Source organism: Palaemon carinicauda, chromosome 7, assembly GCF_036898095.1.
Source record: "Palaemon carinicauda isolate YSFRI2023 chromosome 7, ASM3689809v2, whole genome shotgun sequence".
Taxonomy (NCBI): Eukaryota; Metazoa; Arthropoda; class Malacostraca; order Decapoda; family Palaemonidae; genus Palaemon; species Palaemon carinicauda.
The window spans coordinates 172450760-172477587 of record NC_090731.1 but is presented as its reverse complement, the minus strand read 5'-3'; the positions used below and the strand labels follow the sequence as shown (position 1 = coordinate 172477587).

General features: G+C 41.1%; 1 protein-coding gene across 2 annotated transcripts in view; it reads right to left on the bottom strand.

Moving 5' to 3' along the window:
• The window catches only part of LOC137644184 (uncharacterized), a 72325-nt gene extending 48603 nt beyond the window's left edge, over positions 1-23722 (bottom strand). Inside the window, exons 1-2 of one of the 2 annotated variants that reach the window (XM_068377185.1) lie at positions 23695-23722; positions 19975-20121 (exon numbers count right to left, since the gene is read on the bottom strand). In XM_068377185.1, coding sequence (XP_068233286.1) covers positions 19975-20114 — 140 coding nt within the window. In that variant the 5' untranslated portion in view covers positions 20115-20121; positions 23695-23722. Of the gene's footprint in view, positions 1-19974; positions 20122-23626 lie in introns of both variants that reach the window. The other variant, XM_068377186.1, reaches the window with a different exon arrangement.
• Positions 23723-26828: the final 3106 nt, after the last annotated feature.

Here is a 26828-nt window from a genome sequence, read left to right as displayed (position 1 = left end):
AATGTAAATAGGAGATAATTTCCTAGGTAATAATTGGCTACCTAATTTTAATTTTTCATTCTCTAATGAAACAATAAATATTAAAATACCTATCATTGGTTTATCAGTTTAAAATTCTTAAACAGAAGCAAAAATTCTAGCATCATTTAAAAATATAGCCCAACTCACAATTATATTATCCAATATCAGAAATTTTTAAAGTTCTGTAACTAAAAATTTTCATGACTATACAAACCTGAGCTCATTATAGGAATAAGGTGTTTTTAACATAGCTAGAACTCAGCTGTTATAATCTATAACGATCCGGAAGGCAGTGTTGTAACAGTTGCATGAACTCTGTTGCTACTATCATTTGCCTGGGAGACCCCCGTAGCTGTCGCCTGTCAAGCTAATGTACTCCCAGATATTCCAATCTCTATCTGGGAGTCCTGAAGAACTTTCTTCAGCATATCTCAATCTTCAGATCGAGACAAGAGGAAAGATGTCTGTCTCGATGCTGAAGTGATTCCCCTGTAGGTGGGTAGAAAAGAGCAATCGCCGACACCTTTCAGTAGACGAGTCTCGATTCAAAGTGCTCAATAGACTAGTGTGAAAACTTGGGAATGGTAGCCAGTTTGAAGCATCGAGCTTTGAACAGGTAGATACTTTTCCAGAAGACACAGAGGAGAGAGCCTACTATAGGGCAGAGAGAATGAATAAGAGGGTACGTGTCCTTCAGGTGTATGAGGACAGAGCAATCTTCGCTCTTCTGACGGACCATAAACTGCCAGCTGTGCCTGCACTGAATGGCGTATGGGGAACCAAGCAAGGAGACTGATGACCCGTCTCTAGTTCCCAACATCTATTCCATTCGTATTAGTAGACTTCAGCAGTCCTTAAACCTTCTCAGTAGGAAGAAGTAATGGCACTAAGCACTGCAGTAATGTACACACATAGGGCTAACCACTGAAGACTCAGAGTGACCTTGTACTAATGGTAGGGAAGCACACGAGCATAGATAACATTATCTCTTCCACCGAGAGATATACAGAAGTAAGTAGTTGTGTACTGTAGACGTTATTCCTATCAATCAATCTTATGGAACTTCTTTGTCCATAAAGGGGTAAGAAAGGGGGAAGTCCTTCCATCCCAAACAGCAGTGTGTGTGAAGAGACAAAGATGAGGCAGAAATGGAGTTCTCCTTTTAATATGACAAATTCGTAGATAATTTGTATTTTTCCTAACTATACAAACCTTAGCTATTTAATATGGGTATTACTTTCGGCGTAGCTGAAATGACAAGCCATTAGAATTTGCGAGGGGGTAGGGAGGGGTAGCTTGCTACCCCTCCCCCCCTCACACACCTGTGATTAGCTCACTTTGCTTAGAGGTAGGACTTCCCGGGGGACAGGGCTGGCGGGCAAGTTTGATTAAATAGCTAAGGTTTGTATAGTTAGGAAAAACACAAATTATCTACGAATTTGTCATTTGTTCCGTAACTGAAATACAAACCACGCTATTTAATATGGGCGACTCAACCCTTAGGTAGGGTGGTAAGTCCCAGCCATTACTGGCTTTTGGATTTTTGCCTGGGGACTCAGTATCTGAGTGTGTTAGTACTCAAAGATAAGGAGTCCCTGCACCTCGCAAGTGCCTTGCTCTGCAAGGACCGCGGCCTACGTAAGCTTTTGTGTGAAGGAATTAAGTGTGACTCATCCTAGGAAGGTGACCTGAAGTCCTTTAGATGGAATTTTAGGATAGGACGTTCCCAATACCACCTCGTAAGGGTATAGGGACGTGACAGTATTAGCTTAACACTAGGAACACAAGGAAACATGGTTTACCTGCAGTGGTTTGGGGTCAGCTTTGCAGAGAACCCAGGATGCCGCTTTCCCCAAGAGAGGGGAGAATGAAGAAAAGAATAAGGGCCAGACATACCTTTTCTTTCATGCAGACTAAAACCGAGTAACAATGCCCTCAACCCTCTGCTACTTGTCCATTAAGGAGCCCGAGGTTTAAACCAGCTATTGTGCAGCCACCACAGGGCCGATAGAAAACGTATCGAGCCTCCTGTGGGTCACGTCTTGCAGGTAGTGGGCTGTGAAGGTCGTCTGATGCTTCCAAACCCCTGCTTATAAAAACTGCGTCACTGAGTAGTTCTTCTTGAAGGCCAGGGACGTAGCAATGCCCCTGACATCGTGTGCTCTAGGGCGACGTGACGGAGGAGGGTAGGGATTCAGGGAATCATGGATAACCCTGCGAATCCACACTGAGATAGTATTCTTAGTGACCCTCCTCTTCGTCCTTCCGGTACTCACAAACAATGCCTGCACCCGAGGACGAATTGCAGCTGTTCTCTTAAGATAGAGCCTCAGACTCCTCACTGGGCACAGTAGGAGATGGTCTGGGTCATCTGTTACAGAACGAAGACTCGAAATCCACAAAGAGTCGAACCGAGGGTCCGGCACTCCAGGATTTTGAGTCTTAGCAACAAACTCAGGGACGAATCTGAACGTTACCTCCCCCCATCCCCTTGAATGGGCGATGTCATACGAGAGATCATAAAGTTCGCCGACTCGGTTGGCCAAGGCCAAAGCTAGTAGGAACACCGTCTTCCAAGTAAGGTGGCGATCAGAAGCCTGGCGTAATGGTTCGAAGGGAGGTCTCTTAAGAGACCTGAGTACTCGAACCACGTTCCATGGAGGAGGTCTCACTTCCGACTCAGGGCAGGTAAATTCATAACTTCGTAAGAGTAAAGAAAGTTCCAGCGAAGAGGAAATGTCCATTCCTTTGAGCCTGAAGGCAAGACTTAAGGCTGAGCGATAGCCTTTCACTGCCGAGACAAAGGTGCATTTCTTCCCGCAAATACACGAGAAACTCCGCTATTGCTGGAATAGTGGCATCGAGTGGAGAGATACCCCTTCCACGACACCAACCACAGAAAACCCTCCACTTCGCCTGGTAGACCCCTGCGGATGACTTTCGCAGGTGACGAGACATCCTTTCAGCAACTTGTTGTGAAAAGCCTCTCTCTGTGAGGAGATCCTGGATAGTCTCCAGGCGTGAAGCCGCAGCGAAGCTACGGCTTTGTGAAAGATGTTGGCGTGTCGTTGTTTGAGTAGCTCATGTCGAGGAGGAAGCTCTCTCGGGAGTTCTGTCAGGAGCTGCAGAAGGTCCGGAAACCACTCTGCGTGATGCCATAGCGGAGCTCTCAAGGTCATTGAAAGGTTGACCGATATTCTGGTCTTGTTGAGTACCCTCCTCATCAGACAGAAAGGGGGAAAAGCGTATACGTCGATGTTATCCCACCGTTGTTGGAAGGCATCTTGCCAGAGAGCCTTGGGGTCCAGGACTGGGGAGCAGTAAAGCGGAAGCTTGAAATTCAAAGCTGTCGCGAACAGATCCACCGTCGGGGAACCCCACAAAGTCAGGACTTTGTTGGCTACTAGACGATCCAAAGACCACTCGGTACTCACTATCTGGGATGCCCTGCTCAGACTGTTGGCGAGCACATTCCTCTTGCCTGGAATGAAACGAGCTGAAAGTGGAATCAAGTGGATTTCGGTCCATCTCAGTATCTCTACTGCCAGATGGGATAGCTGCTCTGAAAAGGTACTGTGGAGGATTAATTTTATTTTAATTTATTTTTTTGTTTGCCAAATCGAGAGAGAGAGAGAGAGAGAGAGAGAGAGAGAGAGAGAGAGAGAGAGAGAGAGAGAGAGAGAGAGAGAGATTGTTTACAGTATTGGCTTTAGTTTGTCACAGAGAGAGAGAGAGAGAGAGAGAGAGAGAGAGAGAGAGAGAGAGAGAGAGAGAGAGAGAGAGAGAGAGAGAGAGAGTTGTTTTAGTATTGTTAAATAGAGACATTTTATTTGCTATAGCTTTGTCATTAGAGAGAGAGAGAGAGAGAGAGAGAGAGAGAGAGAGAGAGAGAGAGAGAGAGAGAGAGAGAGAGAGAGAGTGAGTGTGGGTGTTTATTTACTTAGTTTTGTCAAACCGCAAGAGAAAGAAAGCGTTTATTTGCTTAGTTTTGTGAGAGAGAGAGAGAGAGAAAGAAAGTGTTTATTTGCATAGTTTTGTGAGAGAGAGAGAGAGAGAGAGAGAGAGAGAGAGAGAGAGAGAGAGAGAGAGAGAGAGAGAGAGAGAGAGAAAAAAGAAAGAAAGAAAGAAAAAGAATTTAATTTGCTTTAGTTTGCTAGATCGCGCGTGCGCAAGAGAGTAGGCTATGTGTGGTTGTGTGTGCGTGTGTTTGTGTGTCCGCGGTGCGCGCTGAAGAAAAAGGGGTAATTAGCGAATGATTGTTTGAAGTTGGAAAGATTGTTGGTATAATTGAGGTTGTTTGTTTACCTTTTTAGCTAGGATAGGGTGGTGATGAATGTCTTGGGCGAAAGCATTGGATATCAAACGATAGAAGGAGTCGGCTGTGTATTTTTTTTGCTCTTCGAAAGCCGGCTGTGAAGCTTTTTTTTATATTCTGAGTAAGTACTGTTTTTATTTATTTTTGTTAGGCGCGTTCATGAGTGATAGAAAGTTTATTGTTTATCTTTGATTATGGTGCGATAGTTAAGTTAGTTAGGAGTGTTCATAAGTGTTTTTTTTATTTTGGCAGGCCGCGATTCCTCCTTTGGAGAAACTTAAATTTTTGACTATTGATGACCTGGCTTACTTAAGGAACTTGTGTTTAGAATGCTCTAGTGGATTGATCAACTGTTGACGACCTGGCCTGTTTATTACAATTACGATTTCGATTGCTGTTACTGATGAGGATGATGATGATGATGATGACGATATAGACTGCCAAATTAAGTGAGGCAGTTATAGCAGATTGTGCCAGTGTTGCGTCTGCCAGGGAGTTGTGGCTTTGGCCGAAAAGGACTGTTGGCCCTTGTGTGGACAACGACGTCCACACATAAACAAATATTGGTTTTGGTGTGTCACGTGTGTGTGGATAAAGAGTTCCACTCATAAACAAATATTGGTTTTGGGTGTGTTAATTTTAAGTGTTAGGGTTTTTTTTATTTGAATGGTGATACGGTTTTTTTCGGTATATTTATGAATGTAATGATTTGTTTTACGTGTAATTATTTTGGTTGTTGGTGGTTTATATGTTAAGCTTATTTTGAATGCAGAATTTTTGCTTTTGGTTGCGTTAATATAGTTTTAAGGCTATGTTTTGTTTTCATTTTCCTTCTGTCCAAGAGTCTAGTTTAAAGTAAAGTAAGGGGAAAGTTTGTGTTGTGGGGTATTTTGGAAGTAAGAGTGATCAAGGGTGTGGGGGTTGTGTTTTGTATACATCCCGCCACATAAATTTGGCGCCCGAACAGGGACTGCCGAGGTGGGATAGAAGCTGGACTGTTGGACGAAGGACGGAATTAGGATTAAGGTTGATGAAAAATGGAGGAGCAATTCAGGGTTTTGAGGGAGGAATTGCGGCTGAGTAAGGAGCGTGAGGAGAGGTTGCTAGTAGAGAATGAGAGGTTGAACTGGGAGAATGCGGTGATGCAGAAGGAGCTTAGGGAGTTAAAGGGAACTGTAGCGAAAGTGGAAGAATGTTTTGAGATGAGGATGAAAGAGAATGAGGAACGAATGGAGAAACGAATGGAAGATATGATAGGGCAAGTAATGGGGATGATGAAAACTGTTGTAGGTGAAGGTGCAGTCGGAGGAGTGGCTTCTGCTTCTGGTAACGGGTTGATTGTGGAAGAGGATAGGGTAAGTGATAATGGGGACGGTAGTGATAGTGATATTGAAAGTAAGGGGCCTAGACATAGTAAGATTGGAACGAAGGGTGATAGGAAGAAGGAGAAGAAAGGTAAAGATAATGTGAAGAAAGAAAAGAAGAAAGGTCAGGGTGTGAGTGAGGATGATCATGAATGGGTGAAGGTGGTAAGTAAGAAAAAGGGTAAGAAGGGAATAGTTAAAGATAGGACTTTGAGTGTAGAATTAGATTCATTGTATTCAAATGAAGAAGAAGGCAACAAGAAGGGAGTAGACAGTGAAGATAGTAGTGAGAATGAAGTAGAGGAAGTTTGTAAGACAGTGTTTATGAGAGAGGTACCTAGGTGTGCAAGTTTTAATGAACATAGCAGTAGGGATGTATATGACTTCTTTAGGGAATATGAAAAGTTTTGTCAGGCTAAGTATGGGGATAGTAAGAGAGTTTGGGCTAGGGAGTTGGGAGAATTTTTGTCAGGATATTTGTTGACGATGTATGGGGTGATAATGAGTGTAGGAGAGGTTGAGTATGAAAGTGTAAAGAATAGGATAATTGAACAGGTAAAACGTATGAAAGGTAGTGTTAGGTATAAGCGAAAAAATGATTTTGATGAAGCACGAATGAAGGTGGGTGAAGCAATCTCGATGTATGTATGTCGGTTAGAAACATTGGCTAGAAAGAAGTATGGGGACGAAGGAATAAATGAAAATAAGGAACTAATGAAGAAGTTTTTGGGTACAGTACCAGAGAGTGTGTGTGAGTTTATTAATTTGAAACGGAAGGAGAAAATGAGGTGGACTAGAGAGAGATTAACTTGGGATGATATTTTAGAGATAGTTGAGGATTACGAGTTGGATAGGTGTATGAAAGAAAGTAAATCTGTGAGTGTAAGAACTGGAATGGAGGAATGTGTGCCAGAATTTGGTAGTTTTAGAGATGCTGTTATGAGAGGGCCAATGAGGGTAGCTGATAGTGTAGTAGATAGAAGTGTTAGGGTGAGTAATGTAGGAATACCTATGCCGAGAAATGACGGGTTTAGACAGGGAAATCAAGTTTGGAGAGGTAGAAGTGCTAGTACGCAGCAAGTTAGGTTAGGTAGTGGTATCTGTGAAGAGAGGTGTTATAGGTGTGGGAAGGTAGGACATAAAAAGAAGGAGTGTAGATGGGCATTAGGAGCATGTTTCGGGTGTGGAGAGACAGGGCATCGTATTAGCGACTGTAAGAAAGAGAAAGTGGTTAAGTGTTATCGGTGTGGTATGACTGGACACATAGCGAGTGGATGCCGTAATAATCGTATGAATGTAATTTGTGGTAATTGTGGTAAGGATGGTCATTATGCTAGAATGTGCAAGGAGCCACGGGGTAAGTGTACTGAATGTGGTGCAGATGGGCATGTAGCTAGGGTTTGTAGAAAGAAGGGGTCAAGTCAGCCAGGATGTTCGGGAAACTAATTAATCAGAGGGTTCAGCTGGGTGAGTCCTCGTGTGTGTGGGGAGTGAATGTGATGCATGTTCGTGAGGGTTTATTGCATGAAGATGTGATGGGAGAAAGAGCACATGATTGCATGAGTGTGAAAATGATTTTTAATGGTGTAGAGTTGGTTGGTTTGATTGATACTGGTTGTGGTGACAATTTAATGTTTAGGAATGCATATGATAAGGTAAAAGAGGTTTGTGAATTTACGGGATGTAAGGGTGAAGTAAAAGGTATTGGTAATTTGCGTATGCCTGTGCAAGGAAAGTTGCGGGGAAATGTTATGATTGGGGGGTTGATGATGGAGGATAATGATTTTTACGTGGTCGAGGGAGCGAATGAGAAATATGACGTACTGCTTGGGTATAAATTTTTGAAAAAATGTGGTATGATTGTACATCCAAGTGTGAATATGATTGAAATAAAGGTTAAAGGTAATATTTGTGGGGAATTTTATTTAAAGGAAGACGGCAGAGTGAGTACGAAGGTGTGGAAGGGAGTGCCGTTGGTAGCAAAGGAAAGTGTAAAGTTATCGGGTAAGAAAGGTGAGGTTATTAGTGTAAAAGTTGCATGGCCGAGCAGTCTGGGAATTTCAAATAGTGACGAGGATGAATATGTAGTGGAAGGTATGGAAGCAGGTAATTTGGTGAAAACGAGTGCGTATATATATGATGGTGTTATGAATATGCAGGAACCCCAGGTGTATGTAAGGTTGTTGCCGAGTGTTAGGAGGAAGAGAGTACGTGGAATACGTGAGGGCGATTGCATGGGATGTATGTATACACTGATCAATGTAGAGGATGGAAGATATGTTAAGGCGAGACGGGTAATGGCTGGTAAGGTGAAGAACGATGACGATTGGGATTACGATACGTTGAAAGGAAGAATTAAGTTAGATGAGAGTATAAGTGAGGTCGAAAGGGAACGATTGCTTAAGATGTTATGGGATAAGCGGAGAGTTATGAGTCTCGGTGACGATGATTGTGGGGGGTCAGACCTGCCAGAATTTAAAATAGTTCTCAGTGAAGATACCCCCATATATCAGCGTCCCAGGCATTTTTCTCCGCCTATTGCCAAGGAGATAGAGGAGCAGTGTCAGGAATTAGAGCGTATGGGTGTAATAGAAAGGAGTGAGAGTGCCTGGAATAGCCCTATTGTCCCTGTACGAAAGCCTGATGGAAGTCTACGTATGTGTATTGATTATAGGAAGGTGAATGAGGTGACTGTTAAAGAACGTTTTCCAATGAATGTGGTGTCTGATTGTGTTTATAAGATGCATGGAATGAAAGTTTTTACTAAATTAGATTTGGTGCGGGGCTATTATCAGATGCCTCTAGCAGAGGGGAGCAGGCCCATTACCGCATTTTCAAGTACGAATTGTCACTTTCAATTTAAAAGGTTGAGTTTTGGTCTTGCTAATGCGCCTGCTGCCTTCCAAAGAGCGATGAATGTTGTATTGGCTGGTTTCGATCGACAGAAGGTGACTGTTTTTATAGATGATATTCTGATTGCGAGCGAGACTGTTGAGGAACATATGCGGCTGCTTGAGGCAGTGTTGATGCGGTTAATTGAAGTTGGTGTGAAAATTAAGCTTGAGAAGTGTACATGGTTGTCCAGGGAGGTGGAATTTCTTGGGCATGTAGTGGGTGAATCTGGTATAAGGAAGAGTGACAAGTTTGTGAATAAGGTGCGAGAATTTCCACGTCCCCGGACTGTGCGTGAGTTGCGAGGTTTTCTTGGTTTGGTTGAGTTTGGTCGCAAGTTTGTTAGAGATTGTTCAGGTATAGGGAAGCCTTTGAATGAATGGACGGGTAAAAGGAATAGTACAAAATTAAAATGGGATGATCGGATGGTAGAAGCGTTTGAAAGGTTGAAGGAAGAGGCCGCGAAAGACGTCACTTTGGCATTTCCAGACTACAGTGAAAATGCGAGTATGCTAGAGTTGTATACGGATGCGAGTGGGGTGAGTATGGGTGGTTGTTTGGTTCAAATGCAGAGAGTAAATGGAGAAGAGCAATTGAGAGTAATAGCGTATGTTAGTAAAGCGTTTAATAAAGCTGAGCGGAAGTATTCGACGATTGACAGGGAATTGGCTGCAATACGATTTTGTGTGAAAGCATTGAAAGTATTTTTGTATGGTGTAAAATTCATTGTGCGTACTGACCATCAGCCCCTAGTGTATATGATAAGGAAAGAGTGTGTGAATGCAAGGGTTGCTAGGACCATAGAGGATTTGAATGAATTTGATTTTAGGTTAGAATATGTACCGGGAAATAAGAATGTGATAGCAGATGCGATGTCGAGGATGCATGGGAGGATGGAAGATAAAGAGAGTAATCTGAATTCTGAAAGGTTGCCTGAAGGTTTAGTTGTGGAGCAGAGTTGTGAAGGGGAAGATATGGTGTATAAGTGTATCCTAATGGGTTTAAGTAAGTTAATACAAGAAGGGTTAGATACGGAAATACCAGGTAGTGTAACTGAGCTTAAAAGAAGGGTGATGAATGAAGTGTCAAAAGAAATGGTATATGAGGAGGAGAGTAGTGTACTAGAAGGGGAAGTATTATCAAAGATATTAATGGTGGTAAGTAGGTTGTATGGTGTAACTGTGTATTTGTATTTTGGATGGAATAGACCGATGGAATATAGGGCATGTAAGGAGAATGATAGGGAATATATTTTGAGGATTCAATGTAAGGAGGAATGTTGCAAATTGTTGAGTGAGAAGGATAATGGTGCAAGTGACCTTAATCTAAGATATGGGGGTATAGAGGACAGTGAACATGATGATGAACATATTGGTGAACATATTGGTGAAGTGAGTGACAGAATTGAAAGGAGAGTAAATGTATGTATGCATGGTGTAAAAGGAAGGATGATGACGTATGTGAATATAAATGAGAATGAATATTGTAGTTTAATTGATACGGGTGCTCAAGTGTCATTAGTAAATGAGTCGGTTATCAGGGAAATTGAGAGGTACAATTGGGAAGTGAAAAGACAGTGTACGAGTGTGAGAATTCATGGAATAGGTCAGGGAAGTTTACTTGTTTGGGAAGAAGTGAGGTTGAAGGTGAAACTAGGGAGTATGGAAGTTGAACATAATTTTATTGTAATGGGAGAGAATGAAATGCCTAGTTGTTTTTTGATGGGAATAGATTTTTTGAGGTTGCACCATGTGTCAGTTGATGTTGGTAAGGGTTTGCTTTCAAAGAATGGCTGTAAGGTAATAGTAATCGAGGATAATAGTGTATTCATGGCGAATTTTGTTGGCATGATTGATATTGCAAAGAGTGAAGATGATTTGTTAAGCAAAGAAGAGGTGGAAGAAATGCAAGGTGAATGTTTCGAAATAAATCGATTACGTGAATGTATTTTAAATGGTATTAGGGTGGAAGAATGGCCGTGTGATTTTGAAGCGTATAAGAAAGTTGTTAAAAGATTTATTGTTTGTAAGAATATTGTGTATTTTTTGCATAGGGGAATGGATGAAGATATATATGTTCCTGTATTTCCAATGCATGCAGCTGTGGGTATGTGTATGGTAGTGCATGACAGGTATGGGCATATGGGGAAGAATAAATTGTGGGAATGCATGCGAGAAAGGTTGTTTACGCCTGGGTTGAGTCAAATTTGTAGGGATGTAGCGACTACTTGTGAGGATTGTCAGAAGGGAAAGTATCAGAGCATGCATGCAAGTCCGCCTGTTCTGAGGTTACGTATGAAAGAGCCATTTGAGATGTTTGTGATTGATTGTGTTTCGTTGCCTGTGACTGCGAGAAGACATGTGGGAATGATTGTCATGGTCGATCATATGAGCAAGTTTGCATATGCAGTACCCATCAAGAATAAAAGAAGTGAGACTGTAGCGAGAATGGTAAGTCAAGTGATGTTGCCGATGAGTGTGTGTAAGCCTGCAAAAATGTTAAGTGACAATGGTCCGGAGTTTGTTGGATGGGAGTTTGAGCAGATGTTGAGAGAATGGGGCATTGAACATGTGTATTCGACTCCGTATATGCCAAGTGCGAATGGTTTGGCTGAAAGGACGGTAAGAACTTTGACAGAAATTTTGCGGATGATGAGTACATGTGATAATGATTGGGATTTATATGTTGGGCGTGCGTTGTGGGCGTATAATGCGACTGTGCACAAGAGTACTGGTATGTCTCCGTGTAAGTTTGTGTTGAATTTTGAAAAGATAGTAAGACCGAGATTGAGTGTGTCCGAGAATGATAGAGATGTTTGGAAGAAAGCAAATGAGAGATTTGAAAGCTACAAAGTGGGAGAGAAAGTGTTAAAAGAAGTAATTGAAAAGGGAAGAATGAATGTCAGTAAGGTACGTGATAAGTTTGAAGGTCCATATGAGGTGTTAGATGTTGGTTCTAGTGGGTTGAGTTATGTTTTAGGTAAAGTAAGTGTGGATGGTGGTGTGGAAAAGGTTAGGGCACACCACAATCAGTTGCGGAAATGGAAGGAGGTACCAAGATATATTCAGGAGAATGGTATGACTAAATGGCTTAAAACGAACAAGTATGAACCGAGTATGTGTGAGGCATTAGGTTTAGAAGATAAGCAATTGGTGTTAGTAGAGTATGGAAGGAAAAAGAAGTCTGAGAATTTTACTGGGGATAAAAGGCGGGAAAATTTTGTAGTTGTAGGCGGGAATCAGAATAAGCAGGACAAGGGTGTAAATGTACAGGTGAGTATGGAAGATAAATGTATTAATACAGATGAAACTTGGATGAGTATGAATGATACTTATAGTGTGTGTGGTTTTTCGTTAGATGAGGCAAGAGAACGTATGACGGACACGAGAATGAAAGATAGGAGAATGATAAGCAGTATGAATGATTCTTTTGTTAAAGTAGAAAATGGTTTAGATGTAATGGATGAATTATTGACAGAAATTAGTGGGATTTTCGGGCCAGATGAAACTGAGGTAGATGAAATAGTGAATGATATCTTAGACGAGCAGAGCATAGACGGGAATCGTAATAGTACGTTGAATGAAAACGACATGGAAGAAGTGAATGAGAGAGTGCAGGTATATGAAGGCCCAGTTACCCGAAGCCGAGGCCCTGTTCCTGATTGCGACTGGGTAATGAGAAAATAGGTAAGTGTTGTGTGAGGATTTGGCAAAGTAAGGGGGGAGGAATGTGGAGGATTAATTTTATTTTAATTTATTTTTTTGTTTGCCAAATCGAGAGAGAGAGAGAGAGAGAGAGAGAGAGAGAGAGAGAGAGAGAAATTGTTTACAGTATTGGCTTTAGTTTGTCACAGAGAGAGAGAGAGAGAGAGAGAGAGAGAGAGAGAGAGTTGTTTTAGTATTGTTAAATAGAGACATTTTATTTGCTATAGCTTTGTCATTAGAGAGAGAGAGAGAGAGAGAGAGAGAGAGAGAGAGTGAGTGTGGGTGTTTATTTACTTAGTTTTGTCAAACCGCAAGAGAAAGAAAGCGTTTATTTGCTTAGTTTTGTGAGAGAGAGAGAGAGAGAAAGAAAGTGTTTATTTGCATAGTTTTGTGAGAGAGAGAGAGAGAGAGAGAGAGAGAGAGAGAGAGAGAGAGAAAAAAGAAAGAAAGAAAGAAAAAGAATTTAATTTGCTTTAGTTTGCTAGATCGCGCGTGCGCAAGAGAGTAGGCTATGTGTGGTTGTGTGTGCGTGTGTTTGTGTGTCCGCGGTGCGCGCTGAAGAAAAAGGGGTAATTAGCGAATGATTGCTTGAAGTTGGAAAGATTGTTGGTATAATTGAGGTTGTTTGTTTACCTTTTTAGCTAGGATAGGGTGGTGATGAATGTCTTGGGCGAAAGCATTGGATATCAAACGATAGAAGGAGTCGGCTGTGTATTTTTTTTGCTCTTCGAAAGCCGGCTGTGAAGCTTTTTTTTATATTCTGAGTAAGTACTGTTTTTATTTATTTTTGTTAGGCGCGTTCATGAGTGATAGAAAGTTTATTGTTTATCTTTGATTATGGTGCGATAGTTAAGTTAGTTAGGAGTGTTCATAAGTGTTTTTTTTATTTTGGCAGGCCGCGATTCCTCCTTTGGAGAAACTTAAATTTTTGACTATTGATGACCTGGCTTACTTAAGGAACTTGTGTTTAGAATGCTCTAGTGGATTGATCAACTGTTGACGACCTGGCCTGTTTATTACAATTACGATTTCGATTGCTGTTACTGATGAGGATGATGATGATGATGATGACGATATAGACTGCCAAATTAAGTGAGGCAGTTATAGCAGATTGTGCCAGTGTTGCGTCTGCCAGGGAGTTGTGGCTTTGGCCGAAAAGGACTGTTGGCCCTTGTGTGGACAACGACGTCCACACATAAACAAATATTGGTTTTGGTGTGTCACGTGTGTGTGGATAAAGAGTTCCACTCATAAACAAATATTGGTTTTGGGTGTGTTAATTTTAAGTGTTAGGGTTTTTTTTATTTGAATGGTGATACGGTTTTTTTCGGTATATTTATGAATGTAATGATTTGTTTTACGTGTAATTATTTTGGTTGTTGGTGGTTTATATGTTAAGCTTATTTTGAATGCAGAATTTTTGCTTTTGGTTGCGTTAATATAGTTTTAAGGCTATGTTTTGTTTTCATTTTCCTTCTGTCCAAGAGTCTAGTTTAAAGTAAAGTAAGGGGAAAGTTTGTGTTGTGGGGTATTTTGGAAGTAAGAGTGATCAAGGGTGTGGGGGTTGTGTTTTGTATACATCCCGCCACAGTACCTCCCTGCTTGTTGATGTAAGCCACTACCGTGGTGTTGTCGCTCATCACAACCACGGAGTGACCCGCCAGGTACTGTTGGAACTGTTGGAAGTGCCAGGAATACGGCCTTCATTTCTAGCAGATTTATGTGGAGGCACTTTTTGGATTCTGACCAGAGGCCTGAGGTCCTATGGTTCAGAACATGGGTCCCCCACCCTTTCTTTGAGACGTCCGAAAACAGCATCAAATCCGGGGGGGAGGACGAGAAGATCCACTCCCTTTCGTAGGTTCTCGTCTGTCACCCACCATTGAAGGTCCGTCCGTTCTGCAGGACCCATAGGGACCACGACGTCCGGGGAATCGTGTCCTTGATTCCACCGAGACTCTAGTCGCCATTGCAGGGATCTCATCCTGAGGCAACCGTTTCGAACTAGACGGGCCAGGGAAGAAAGGTGACCGAGGAGACGTAACTACGATTGGGCTGGGAGTTCTTCCCGTCTGAGGAAAGGATCTGCGACCCTCCTCAGCCTTGCTATCCTGTCGTCTGATGGGAAGGCTTTGTGGAGATTGGTGTCCAATATCATGCCTAGATATACCAGTCGCCGAGTTGGAAGCAGAGAAGACTTCTCGAGATTTACCATGATCCCTAGATCTTGGCAAAGTCCCAGAAGCTTGTTTCGGTGTCGAAGAAGGGTCGACTCCGAGTCTGCCAGGATCAGCCAGTCGTCCAGATAACGGAGGAGACGGATGCCAATCCTGTGTGAACACTCTGGTAAATACCTGAGGTGCTGTGGAGAGACCGAAACACAGCACCTTGAACTGGTAGATCTTGTTGTCTAGGCTGAATCTTAAGTACTTCCTTGAAGACAGATGGACTGGGATCTGGAAGTAGGCGTCCTTCAGGTCCAGTGTACACATGAAGTCTTGTGGTCTCACTGCAAGTCTGACCGTGTCTGCCGTCTCCATGCTGAACGAGGTTTGTTTGACAAACCTGTTCAGAGCTGAGAGGTCGATGACTGGTCTCCAGCCTCCAGACGCCACCTTACAAGAAAAGAGTCAACTGAAGAAGCCTGGGGAACCGTCGACGACATCCTGGAGAGCGTCCTTCTTTAACATGGTCTCGACTTCTGCCCGTATGACTTGGCCCCTTACCGATCCCATGGTAAAGGAGCTCAACGACACTGGATCCGCTGTCAGGGGAGGAAGAGATGTTGTGAACGGGACGCGGTATCCCTGACTAATTACGGAAATAGTCCAGGAATCGACCCCAAGTTGCTGCCACTTGATTGCGCAACTTTGTAGGCATCCCCCCACTGGTGGACATGCAGGGGGATTGCCAATCCTAGCGTTTGCGGCCTCGGCCACTCCCTCTAGGATTTTTCCCTCCCCTGGACGACTTTTTGCCTTTCTTGTCTTTGACAGGAAAGGGCTTCGACACCGTTACCTTTGCTGCCACTGCCGGTTTCGTCGTCTTGGACGGGCGAGGTTGTTGAGGTGCTGGAGGTTTATAGGGCTTTGATGTAAGAGCCCTATGTAGGAGAGAGTCCTGATTGGACTTCCTCCACCTCTCAGCTGCCTGTTCCATGTCTTCACACTCAAACAGATTCTTTCCCAAAAGGGAAGAATGCCTGAGCCTGCTGACCTCGACGGCTGGGACCTTCGCGTGGAACCTCTCTGCCACCGCATCACGTCATTTCAGGATGGAATTGGCCCACAAGTTCGAGACTTGGTGGGCCAGAAACTCAATGGTGCGGGTGCCCGAAAGGAGGAAGGTCTCCAGGGCCTTCCTGGTGCTCTCCATAGACAGGTCCTCGGATCGCAACAGGATGCCAAGAGACCCCAGCCAGACGTCCAGCCACGAAGTAGCCTGCATGGCACACTTCGCAACCTTCTCCTGACATAGGATCTCTGTAGCCGAGAAAGACACTTGCCGGCTAGAGAGCCTCTCTAGAGGGACTCCCTTGGTGAGCATTTCCACCGAATCGTGCAAGGGGAGAGTTAGGCAAGATTCCTCCATGATCTCAAAGTACCTCCTCTGGTGGATACGAGGAGGAGGGAGGAGCTTGTTGCCAGCAGTGGAACGGCTGGAGGAGGCGAGTTGGTCCTCAACCTTATCCCTGGCACTCTTCACCCCTTGGGACCAGGGCAAAGCCGCACTGGCTTTAGCGGGTTTCTGAGTGGCAAAGACTCGGTCCAGGACCGTGTCTTTGCCCTCTCAAGGAGGAATCTCAGGGTCCGGGAACCCATTGAGATGCCTCATCAGGGCCAGAACCTGCCAGAAGGCATGATCTGACTCCTGTGGCTCCCCTCCTGGAGAACTGGCAGCAAAGTCTCCCGTCCCCAAAGGCTCTTCTTGGGGGGACACGTGGACGTTCTCTGCGGGTCTTATTGGCTCTGGTCGAATCCTTGAGGATGACTTGGGGATGGTTTTAGAGTCCTTAGGTTCCCTCCTGGGAGGAACACAGGACTCCAACAACGACGTCTGTGGGCTCTTATCCGCCCCAACCCGGGACAATTCTCCTGCACGAGGTGGGGTTTCGCCCAATGGTGCGATGGGAGAACGTCTCACCTCGGTAGACTCCCCTGAGGACGGAAAATCCTCGTCCACAGGAGAGGTAGGGAAAGTCTGGGGGGGGGAAGAGCCTCCCCCAAGGACTTCCGAGGAGCCAGCTTGGCCCTGGGAGAAGTTACCACGACTTCTACTCCTCTCTTCCTCTTCAGTGGGGTCGGATCTGCCATTGATTTAAGGCCCAACTCAGAGAAGGCAGATTTGAAAGCCTGCATGACGGCTCTGACAAGGGGCCCGAACCATGGCTGCTTACTGACAGCTGCGCTGTCAGAGACTCCCTCTGAAGGGAAGGGGATCGGGCGATCCTTCGGAGTAGAAACAACTGGGCCTGCCTGAAAAGAAAGGGAAGAAGAAAGTTGGTTCCTGGACCTATCCGGAGTATTCCCCTCCTCCTGCGGGAGCGCTGATCTGCGCTTGGGGGGGACGTGAAGATAACGACCTGGAGGCTCTCCTTCCTGTAGCTTCGCGCGGGGGCTCGCGCTGTGAATCCCGATGGGAATCGCGTTGGGAATCACGCTGGCGATGGGATTTTCCCTGGTTCGCGCTCAGGCGTACGTTTACGGGCGCGCTGGCGAGCGACCGCGCACAGGCGAGGGGGCGCGTGGGCGCGCAGGCGATCTACGATGCGTGGTCGAGTGGGCGCGTTGACGAGCGATGGCGCGCAGGTGCGCGATCTGGCAAAAGCAGAGGGAGCGCCGAAGGGTGTGCAAGCGCTTGTGCGCGCGGAGGTAATAGCTCGCGAGCGCGTGGGTGCGCAGGAACTCGCTGAGCTCTAGAAGGTGTGTGCGCAAGCGCAGGGGAAATACCCCTCGCGCGTGGGTGCGCAGGAGGGAGCACCGCAGGAGCTGGGACAGGTGCGCGTGATGGAGACTGAGCGGGATGGCGCGTAGTAGATTGCTGACGGGAAGGAGACAAAAGATTCTTCTCTCCTGCGCCCAGATCTGGAGATCGTGGGCGTGCCTGCACGTTGGCGCGCAGGCGAACGCTGGCGCGTAGGTGAAGAGCACTGGCGAGCAGGAGATCGTGGGCGCATGTGGCGCGCAGATGTGCGCTGGCAGGGAGAAGATCGCTGGCGCGCAGGTGAGCGATGGCGCGTAGTCTCAGCCACCGGAGATCGCTGGCGCGTTGTCCCTGGAACAGGTAGTTTCTGAAGTGCAGTCTCAGGAACAGCAGGAGAACGCTTGCACACCATAGCATGTGGGCGTGCAGGAGAGCGTTGGCACGCAGGGGATACCTGGCGTTTAAGGGACTTACTCACAATGTGAGAAAGCCCCTTTTGCCCCGAAGGGACCAATGCCCCTTGGATAACGGGGTGGGTGGGCGCCAACAGTGCGTCAGCGGCCAGGAACGGAGATGGAAGGTCAGCAGGTATGGCAGGCGAAGGAGATTGTGAACGATCTGCAGAGAGGTCCAGGGATACAGCTGCAACGGTCGGTGCACGGCGAGGAGGATCCTCTGCGGGGGGACTGTGAAGACGAAGAACCGAAGAGGTGCCTCCTAACTCCCTTGTGGGGAGAAGGAAGGCCTCTACGGCGAAGAGGAAGGCGAGCTTTCCGTCTGATACGTCCTCTGGGGGCAGCAGTCAGACCATCGGCAGTCCTCCGAAGAGGAGTCTCAGTCAGTGAACTCCCGAGGGGAAGAATCACCTGCAGGAGAGACCGTTGGACTTAGTTCCTCCCTCGAAGGATGTTCAGAGGGGGGAACTAAGCCTTCAGCTGCATCAGGAACCATAGCAGGGGTTTGACCAAACTCATCGGAAGCCCCTGCCACAACAACGTCGACGATAGACAAAGGATCAACCGCTGCTACCGTCGGCGACTGTTTGACAGCACCCCCCAACCTGATTATGTGAAACAGGGCTTCCTTGGAGGGCGAACCCTGAAGCCCCAAGGAAGCCCAAAGCTGCAATAAATCATTGTTAGAAACATTATCAGAAATATCCTCCCCCGGGGGAGGAGGAGGAGCTGCCTCGCTATGGGAGGCAACTCCCTCTCCCGAACCCCGAGGTTGGTGAACGTAAGTACGGCCTACGCTACCACTCGACGGCCTCTCGGGAGAGACCGATCAAGTGAGATCTTTGGAGGAGGTTCGGGCTACGGAAGAAGAGTCCTTGGGATTTTCTCCCTTCAAGGAAACCCCTGGAGGAGAAACATCCTGTTTGGACTTCTTCTTACGGCGCCGGGAAAACCTCTCCCACTGGGAGGTAGACCACTCCCTACACTCACCATATACTTTATTTCTTTCACACCGTTAGCCCCTGCAATAAGGACATAAGGTGTGAGGGTCTGTGTCCACCGCAGACATAAACGTTCCGCAAGGGCGGTCAGATAAGCCGGGACACTTCCGCATGGTTGAGGCCAACTTCCAAACACACTGAAAAGAAAAAGCAAAAAACAAAGATCAAAGGCTGTCATACAAGCGAGGGTGGGAGCAGACACGTCTGATCGTCACCCGAGCCAAAAGCAAAGTGAGCTAATCACAGGTGGGTGAGGGGGGGAGGGGTAGCTAAATAGCGTGGTTTGTATTTCAGTTATGGAACAAATAGCATCTATTCCAGCCTGACACCAACACTCCAACGAGGAAAGAAAAGAGATTCTAGGAACTTGAAGGAGAGATAAGGAGAGATGACACTGCTAGGAGACATGTGTCTATTGTCTTTTCGGACACAGAAAGACGCTGAAGAGAAGAAGGATGGAACTTCTCCCTTTAACTCAGCAGCAGCAGATACTACTTCCCATTCACACAGGAATAAACAACAGTGAGATCAAGGAAGTGTATAACGGCAGGTTACACAGACGTCACTCAGCTAGTTACCGGGAAAACTGCAAAAACCTTTCTGCTTCCTTAATGTCCCTCACACACAATGAACTGCCAACCATTATCTAGGAGAAAAAACATTTAGTTGACAGTGCCCGGAGTAAATCTGTATTCTCAGCGGCTAAAAACGAAATAGTTACTAAAAACAAAATGGCTACACACTGAAATGGTGGGGCTTCCCTCCAGTCGCCAAAATCTACCGATACTTCGTTATAAATTTCAACAGCCGAGTTCCGGCTACACTGAAACATACTCCTATTAAGGGATAAAGGTTTGTATTTGCTTAGGTGCAAATCTTATTTAAGCTATACCTTTCACACCCAAGCTCTCTCATTTAAGACAAGTATTAACGCTCTATCCAAATTTTGAAAAATTAAAAAACAAAATCTTAGGCTGTAACATTTCTTCTGGGAAATATTAAGAAATAGTCTCCCTTACCTAAACCCCAGGATTGTACAACCTAAGATTTTTCATTTTCAATATGGATGAAGAAGTTGATTCCAATCTGCTATTCAAATATCTTGTACTCAATAAAACTTTTCTAGCTCTTTGACTTATTGAATTATTCATGTTACAGAAGAACTTTGAAGGAAATTCCTATTTGGCAAGAAATTATGGACTAATATACAAACTCGACTCTTACAGAGCTGCCCTGTTCACCTTTAAACCAAATGTTATGTTCTGTAAATGCATTAAGCCTATAAACATCATGACTCACCTGTTTGTGGCTGGATCCTTCATCACAACTGCATCGACTACCTCGCCCCATGTCGAAAAATGCTCCTTCAGACTCTCATCCGTGGTGGTATAGTCAATTCCACCCACAAATACCTTACGCATATGTATGGGGGCCCACATGTTATTACTGAAAAGAAGAATACATTTTGTGAAATAGAATCAATGATTGGCCTACTCTGTGAAATGGACTTTTCACACATCTATTGACAAAAACACTATCCGTAGGGTAAAATTTTGCCGTGTAATGGTGTCTTTACTGTATAGTACTATTATTCTATAAGCTACTGTTGTTCAATATTGCTTATGTATATTTTCTATTATTACTTACAAATTTTTATTTGTTTTAAACAAAGTGTTAGTTTATATTTATGCTAAATAAATCCTAGAAAAATAAATAAATTTATCATTATAAGGATATAAGTGTATTTGTTTTCAAATAAATCCTGGAATTTCCAGTTTAACAAATCTATCTATTGGCAAGAATCATTAATTAGTGGAACAAATGACTCTATTTCTTATGACTATGGATAGGTTAGAGTTCCGAATTCCTTTTCGAGAGTTTTTAAATTATTGAACAGTAATCCCTGCATGCACTGACGAGAATTTTATAACAAATAACGGCTAAAGTATAACCGCATACGAGTACTTTAGCATAAATTTTTTTAAAGTTTTAATAGGTTCATAATGTTAGGTAATGGTTAGGCAACATAAAAAAATTAAAAATACTAACATACGCTTGAGAAGAACTCAAGTGCTATAAGCAGCCATCACCTTTCAGAACAAATGAGTTGTTAATAGTTTGGTATTTAAATTTCTCACCATATATGAGGCATTCCTTACAGTAAGGGTTTATATGAAAAATAGGTCTACTTTATATATATCTGAAAATTATCATTCCTACACACCACTTAGTTTTTGTTACTTCACGCCTAAGATAAAACTATTACAGGGGGTCACAACTGGAAAATTAGCATTGTATACAGTAAATAACATTACATCACAGTATTACACTATGCACTCCTGGCCTATACAGTATGCATAAACTATACTAAAATCAGTTGGAAAAACATACAGTATAACTTACGAACGACATGGGAAACCAAGGTTATTCGGAGGGAAAATAATATAAGGATATATTGCAATCTGACCACACCCACCTAACCTAACCTAACAAGTCCAATCATTCCAATCAAAATACGCCACAAACGACCCGCACTTGACCATTTCATATAGCGAATTCCTTGTTGGCGAGAAATTAAACTATCATACTATTACCAAATATCCATAATACTGTACCTACTGTACCTCAGTATTTACTTATATGGTAAACATCGTAGATCTTTCGGTCCAGTGACCAAGTCATGGAATGGTCTTCCTAATCGGGAATTTAAATTGGTAGAACTTCAAAAGTTCACACTTGCAGTAAATATTTTTATATAGAACAAGCTGACATAAGCCTTTTTATAGTTAATATATGAATTATCTATTTTAACGTTGTTAATGTTTTTAAAATATTCAATTTTAATTGTTCATTACTTCTTGTATCGATTATTTCCTTTCCTCAATGGGCTATTTTTCTCTGTTGGAGCCTTTGGACTTTCGGCATCTTGCTTTTCCAACTAGGGTTGTAGCTTAGCTAGTAATAATAATAATAATAATAATAATAATAACAACAAATTCTCACCTATAACTATCACCCCAGAATTGAGCCGACTGTAGGCATAGCTCGTCTAGTTAGCGGGCCGGTGAGTTGTTGACTGTACACGAGAAGCAATGAATTAAGGCGGTGGTGAACTGACTGTACACCAAGAGCGATAATTTACGGGGCAGTGCACTAACTGTACACAATAGCCAGTGAGGTGACTTTACACAAAAGGCAATGAGTAGACTGTACACAAAAGGAGGTGAATTAACTGTAAACGAAAAGCAGGGTGTTGACTGTACACAAAAGGAGGCGAGTTAATTTTACACGATAAGCAGCGAGTTGACTGTACCCAAAAGGAGGTGATAACTGTACACGAAAAGCGGCGAGTTGACTGTACACTAAAGGCAGTGAGTAGACTGCACACGAAAGGTGGCGAGTTGACTGCACACGAAGGACAATAAGTTAGAGGGCGGTGAGTTGACTGTACACGAAAAACCAGTTCCCTGTATACGAAAGGCGATAAGTTGACTGTACACAAAAAGCCAGTGAGTAGACTGTACACAAAAGGTTGAGAGTTGACTGCACACGAAGGACAATAAGTTAGAGGGAGGTAAGTTGACTGTACACGTAAAACAAGTTCACTGTATACGAAAGGCGATAAGTTAACTGTACACGAAAGGCAGCGAGGTGACGTTACACAAAAGACGATGAGTTGATTGTACAATAAAGCCGGCGAATTGACTGTACACGAACTACAACGTATTACGAGCAGGGAGTTTAGCCTGTAACTGTCCCTATATTGTTAGACAGACTAGCCTAGGAGTAATAACTTACAGTATACAAAAATAGATGACCTACACAACAAATACAATCGGCCAAGATTACAGGTAAAATTCACGGAGCCTTTGTATGACAGCGGCCAGTTCCTCGCGTGAGGATTAAAAATGGACATCAACTAACGTAAACTTTTCCTCCTAACTTAAATTACAAGCATGTCCTTACCTATTTACCTTATGGGGCGGGGGATAACGGTCCCCTGCGACCACGTTACACTGACGTATTATAAGATAGCCGTAATTATACGTACACCCCGAATTCAGTATTACTTTGGCATACAACACTGTATACAAGGTTAGTTTAGGTAAGCGAAGGGTGGTACCCCAAGTAATGTCACGGTACCTTAGGTTAGGTTCGTGGGGACGCGAGTTTTAAATATCTATTAATGCCGGTGTGACGGTCTGAACGATCCCCCAGTCTCAGAATTCTCCTTGATAATCTGCGCATGCGCGAACATTACCGTTTACCAGTACATACAATGTTGATGTTTTATTTTCCTGTAATGTTAACGTGCGCAGCTCAACATTACCGCTTGCCAGTACATACGAGCTTGATGTATTATTTTCATGCGAGCGAAGCGAGCTAATGGCGGAAAAGAACCATCATACAATGTCAAGGAGAATTCTGAGACCGGAGGATCGTTCAGACCGTCACACCGGTGCACGGGGAAAGATTTGACCCATCGAGATCTTCTGACGGTGCACGAGTAAATATTTAACCCATAATGATCCAAAATTGTGTTGTTTACATGTAGGCCTTCAGTTTTTTACAATTGCTTTGCAGAATGATTTAGCCATTCATAAATTACTTAAATGACAGTAATTACGATGATTAAATATTAATGGAAAGACTAAAATATAGTGACATTAACCTAGCGTACGACCTACCCTAAGCCAATGGGACAATACCCTATGACTCAGCTATGACACTTAAACATTGAAGTCATGAATGAAGAATGTATTAAATAATGAAATAATGAATACATTTAAATAAATGTATAATTAGAAACTTGTAAATATTAATGTAAACCCAAAATTATACGATATCTCAACATGGAATCAATTGGTCTCTAATACAGAAATTGTCCAGCTTAAATAGATCTAGATATATTTACCTGAAAAGTAATTATATTAATATATATATTACTTACAAATGAAGATTGTTTTATGTAAAATAGAGATCACAAAGTATTATTTACATTGGAAAAACATTTAATACCTTAATCGGGCCCAACGCCGCGGCTTTACCTTGCCTTCTACCAAACACGATAAGGTAAAAAAAAAAAAATAAAAGAGAAACATGTGAGGATTCTTATTTTGTTATGTCAAATTGGATAAAAAATGAATATAATCTATTATATTAATTGTATTTTAAGTATTTAAAGGTAATCAAAATATATATGGCTATTTTGATGTATGTTTAAACACTTTAAAGATACTGACAGCGTATATCAGGCTTAACATTCTTATTTTAATGTCAAATTGAATAAAAAAACAGAAATTCTTAATTATATTTAATGTATTTTAAGTATTTAAAGGTAATTATAATATATATGGTTAATCTGTTGTGTTTAAACTCTTTAAAGATCAAATACGATAAGGTAAAAAAAAAAAAAAGAAACATGTGGGGATTCTTATTTTGTTAATGTCAAATTGGATAAAAAATAAAAATTCTTAATTATATTTAATGTATTTTAAGTATTTAAAGGTAATTCAGCTATATATAGTAATTCTTGTACATCTTTAAACGGTTTTAGGATACTGGCAGCGTATAGTAGGCCTAAGATTCTTAGTTTGTTACTGTCAAATTGGATAAAAAATAAAAATAATTGATTATATTTAATGTATTTTAAGTATTTAAAAGTAATTCAGATAATTATAGTTATTCTGGCACGATAAGGTAAAAAAAAAAAATAAAAGAGAAACATGTGAGGATTCTTATTTTGTTAATGTCAAATTGGATAAAAAGTAAAAATAATAGATTATATTAATTGTATTTTAAGTATTTAAAGGTAATTCAGATAATTATAGTTATTCTGGCACGATAAGGTAAAAAAAAAAATAAAAGAGAAACATGTGAGGATTCTTATTTTGTTAATGTCAAATTGGATAAAAAATGAAAATTCTTAATTATATTTAATGTATTTTAAGTATTTAAAGGTTATTATAATGTATATGGTTATTCTGATCACGATAAGGTAAAAAAATAAAAGAGAAACATGTGAGGATTCTTATTTTGTTAATGTCAAATTGGATAAAAAAATAAAAATAATCGATTATATTAATTGTATTTTATGTATTTTAAGTATTTAAAGGTAATTAAAATATATATGGTTATTCTGATGTATGTTTAAACTCTTTACAGATACTGGCAGCATATATGAGGGCTAAGATTCTTATTGTAATGTCAAATTGGATAAAAAATAAAAATAATCTATTATATTTAATGTATTTTAAGTATTTAAAGGTAATTCAGATAATTATAGTTATTCTGGCACGATAAGCTAAAAAAAAAAAAAAAAAGAGAAACATGTGAGGATTCTTATTTTGTTAATGTCAAATTGGATAAAAAATAAAAATAATCGAGTATATTAATTGTATTTTAAGTATTTAAAGGTAATTCAGATAATTATAGTTATTCTGGCACGATAAGGTAAAAAAAAAAAAAAAGAGAAACATGTGAGGATTCTTATTTTGTTAATGTCAAATTGGTTAAAAAATAAAAATAATCAATTATATTAATTGTATTTTAAGTATTTAAAGGTAATTGAAATATATATGGTTATTCTGATGTATGTTTAAACACTTTAAAGATAAAAGAGAGAAACATGTGAGGATTCTTATTTTGTTAATGTCAAATTGGAGAAAAAAATAAAAATAATAGATTATATTAATTGTATTTTAATTATTTAAAGGTAATTCAGTTATATATAGTAATTCTTGTATATGTTTAAACGATTTAAAGATAATGGCCGCATATAGTAGGACTAAGATTCTTGTTTTGTTAATGTCAAATTGGATAAAAAACAAAAATTCTTAATTATATTTAATGTATTTTAAGTATTTAAAGGTAATTCAGCTATATATAGTAATTCTTGTATATCTTTAAACGGTTTAAAGATACTGACAGCGTATAGAGGGACTAAGATTCTTGTTTTGTTAATGTCAAATTGGATAAAAAATGAATATAATCTATTATATTAATTGTATTTTAAGTATTTAAAGGTAATTCAGCTATATATAGTAATTCTTGTATATCTTTAAACGGTTTAAAGATACTGACAGCGTATAATAGGACTAAGATTCTTAGTTTGTTACTGTCAAATTGGATAATAAATAAAAATTCTTAATTATATTTATTGTATTTTAAGTATTTAAAAGTAATCCAGATAAATACAGTTGTTCTGGTGTGTGTGTTTAAACACTTTAAAGATACTGACAGCGTATAGTGGGACTAAGATTCTTGTTTTGTTAATGTCAAATTGGATAAAAAACAAAAATTCTTAATTATATTTAATGTATTTTAAGTATTTAAAAGTAATTCAGATAATTATAGTTACTTTGGTGTATGTTTAAACACTTTAAAGATAATGGCAGCATATATGAGGACTAAGATTCTTATTGTAATGTCAAATTGGATAAAACAAAATAAAAATAATCGATTATATTAATTGTATTTTAAGTATTTAAAGGTAATAAAAAAATATATGGTTATTCTGATGTGTGTTTAAACGATTTAAAGATAATGGCAGCATATAGTAGGACTAAGATTCTTATTTTGTTAATGTCAAATTGGATAAAAAAACAAAAATAATCTATTATATTAATTGTATTTTAAGTATTTAAAGGTAATTAAAATGTATATGGTTATTCTGATGTATGTTTAAATACTTTAAAGATACTGACAGCATATAGTAGGACTAAGATTCTTGTTTTGTTAATGTCAAATTGGATAAAAAAGAATAAAATTCTTAATTATATTTAATGTATTTTAAGTATTTGAAAGTAATTCAGATAAATATAGTAATTCTGGTGTGTGTTTAAACACTTTAAAGATACTGACAGCGTATATTGGGCCTAAGATTTTTATTTTAATGTTAAATTGGATAAAAAATAAAGATTCTTGATTATATCCAATGAATTTTAAGTTTTTAAGTATTTTAAAGTAATTCAGGTATATGTAGTTATTCTGATATATATTTAAACACTTTAAAGATACTGACAACGCATATTAAGCCTAAGATTCTTATTTTGTTAATGTCAAATTGGATAAAAAAAAAATTACGATTATATCAAATATATTTTAAGTATTTTAAGTATTCTAAATGAAATAAATAATTAAAAATATAATAT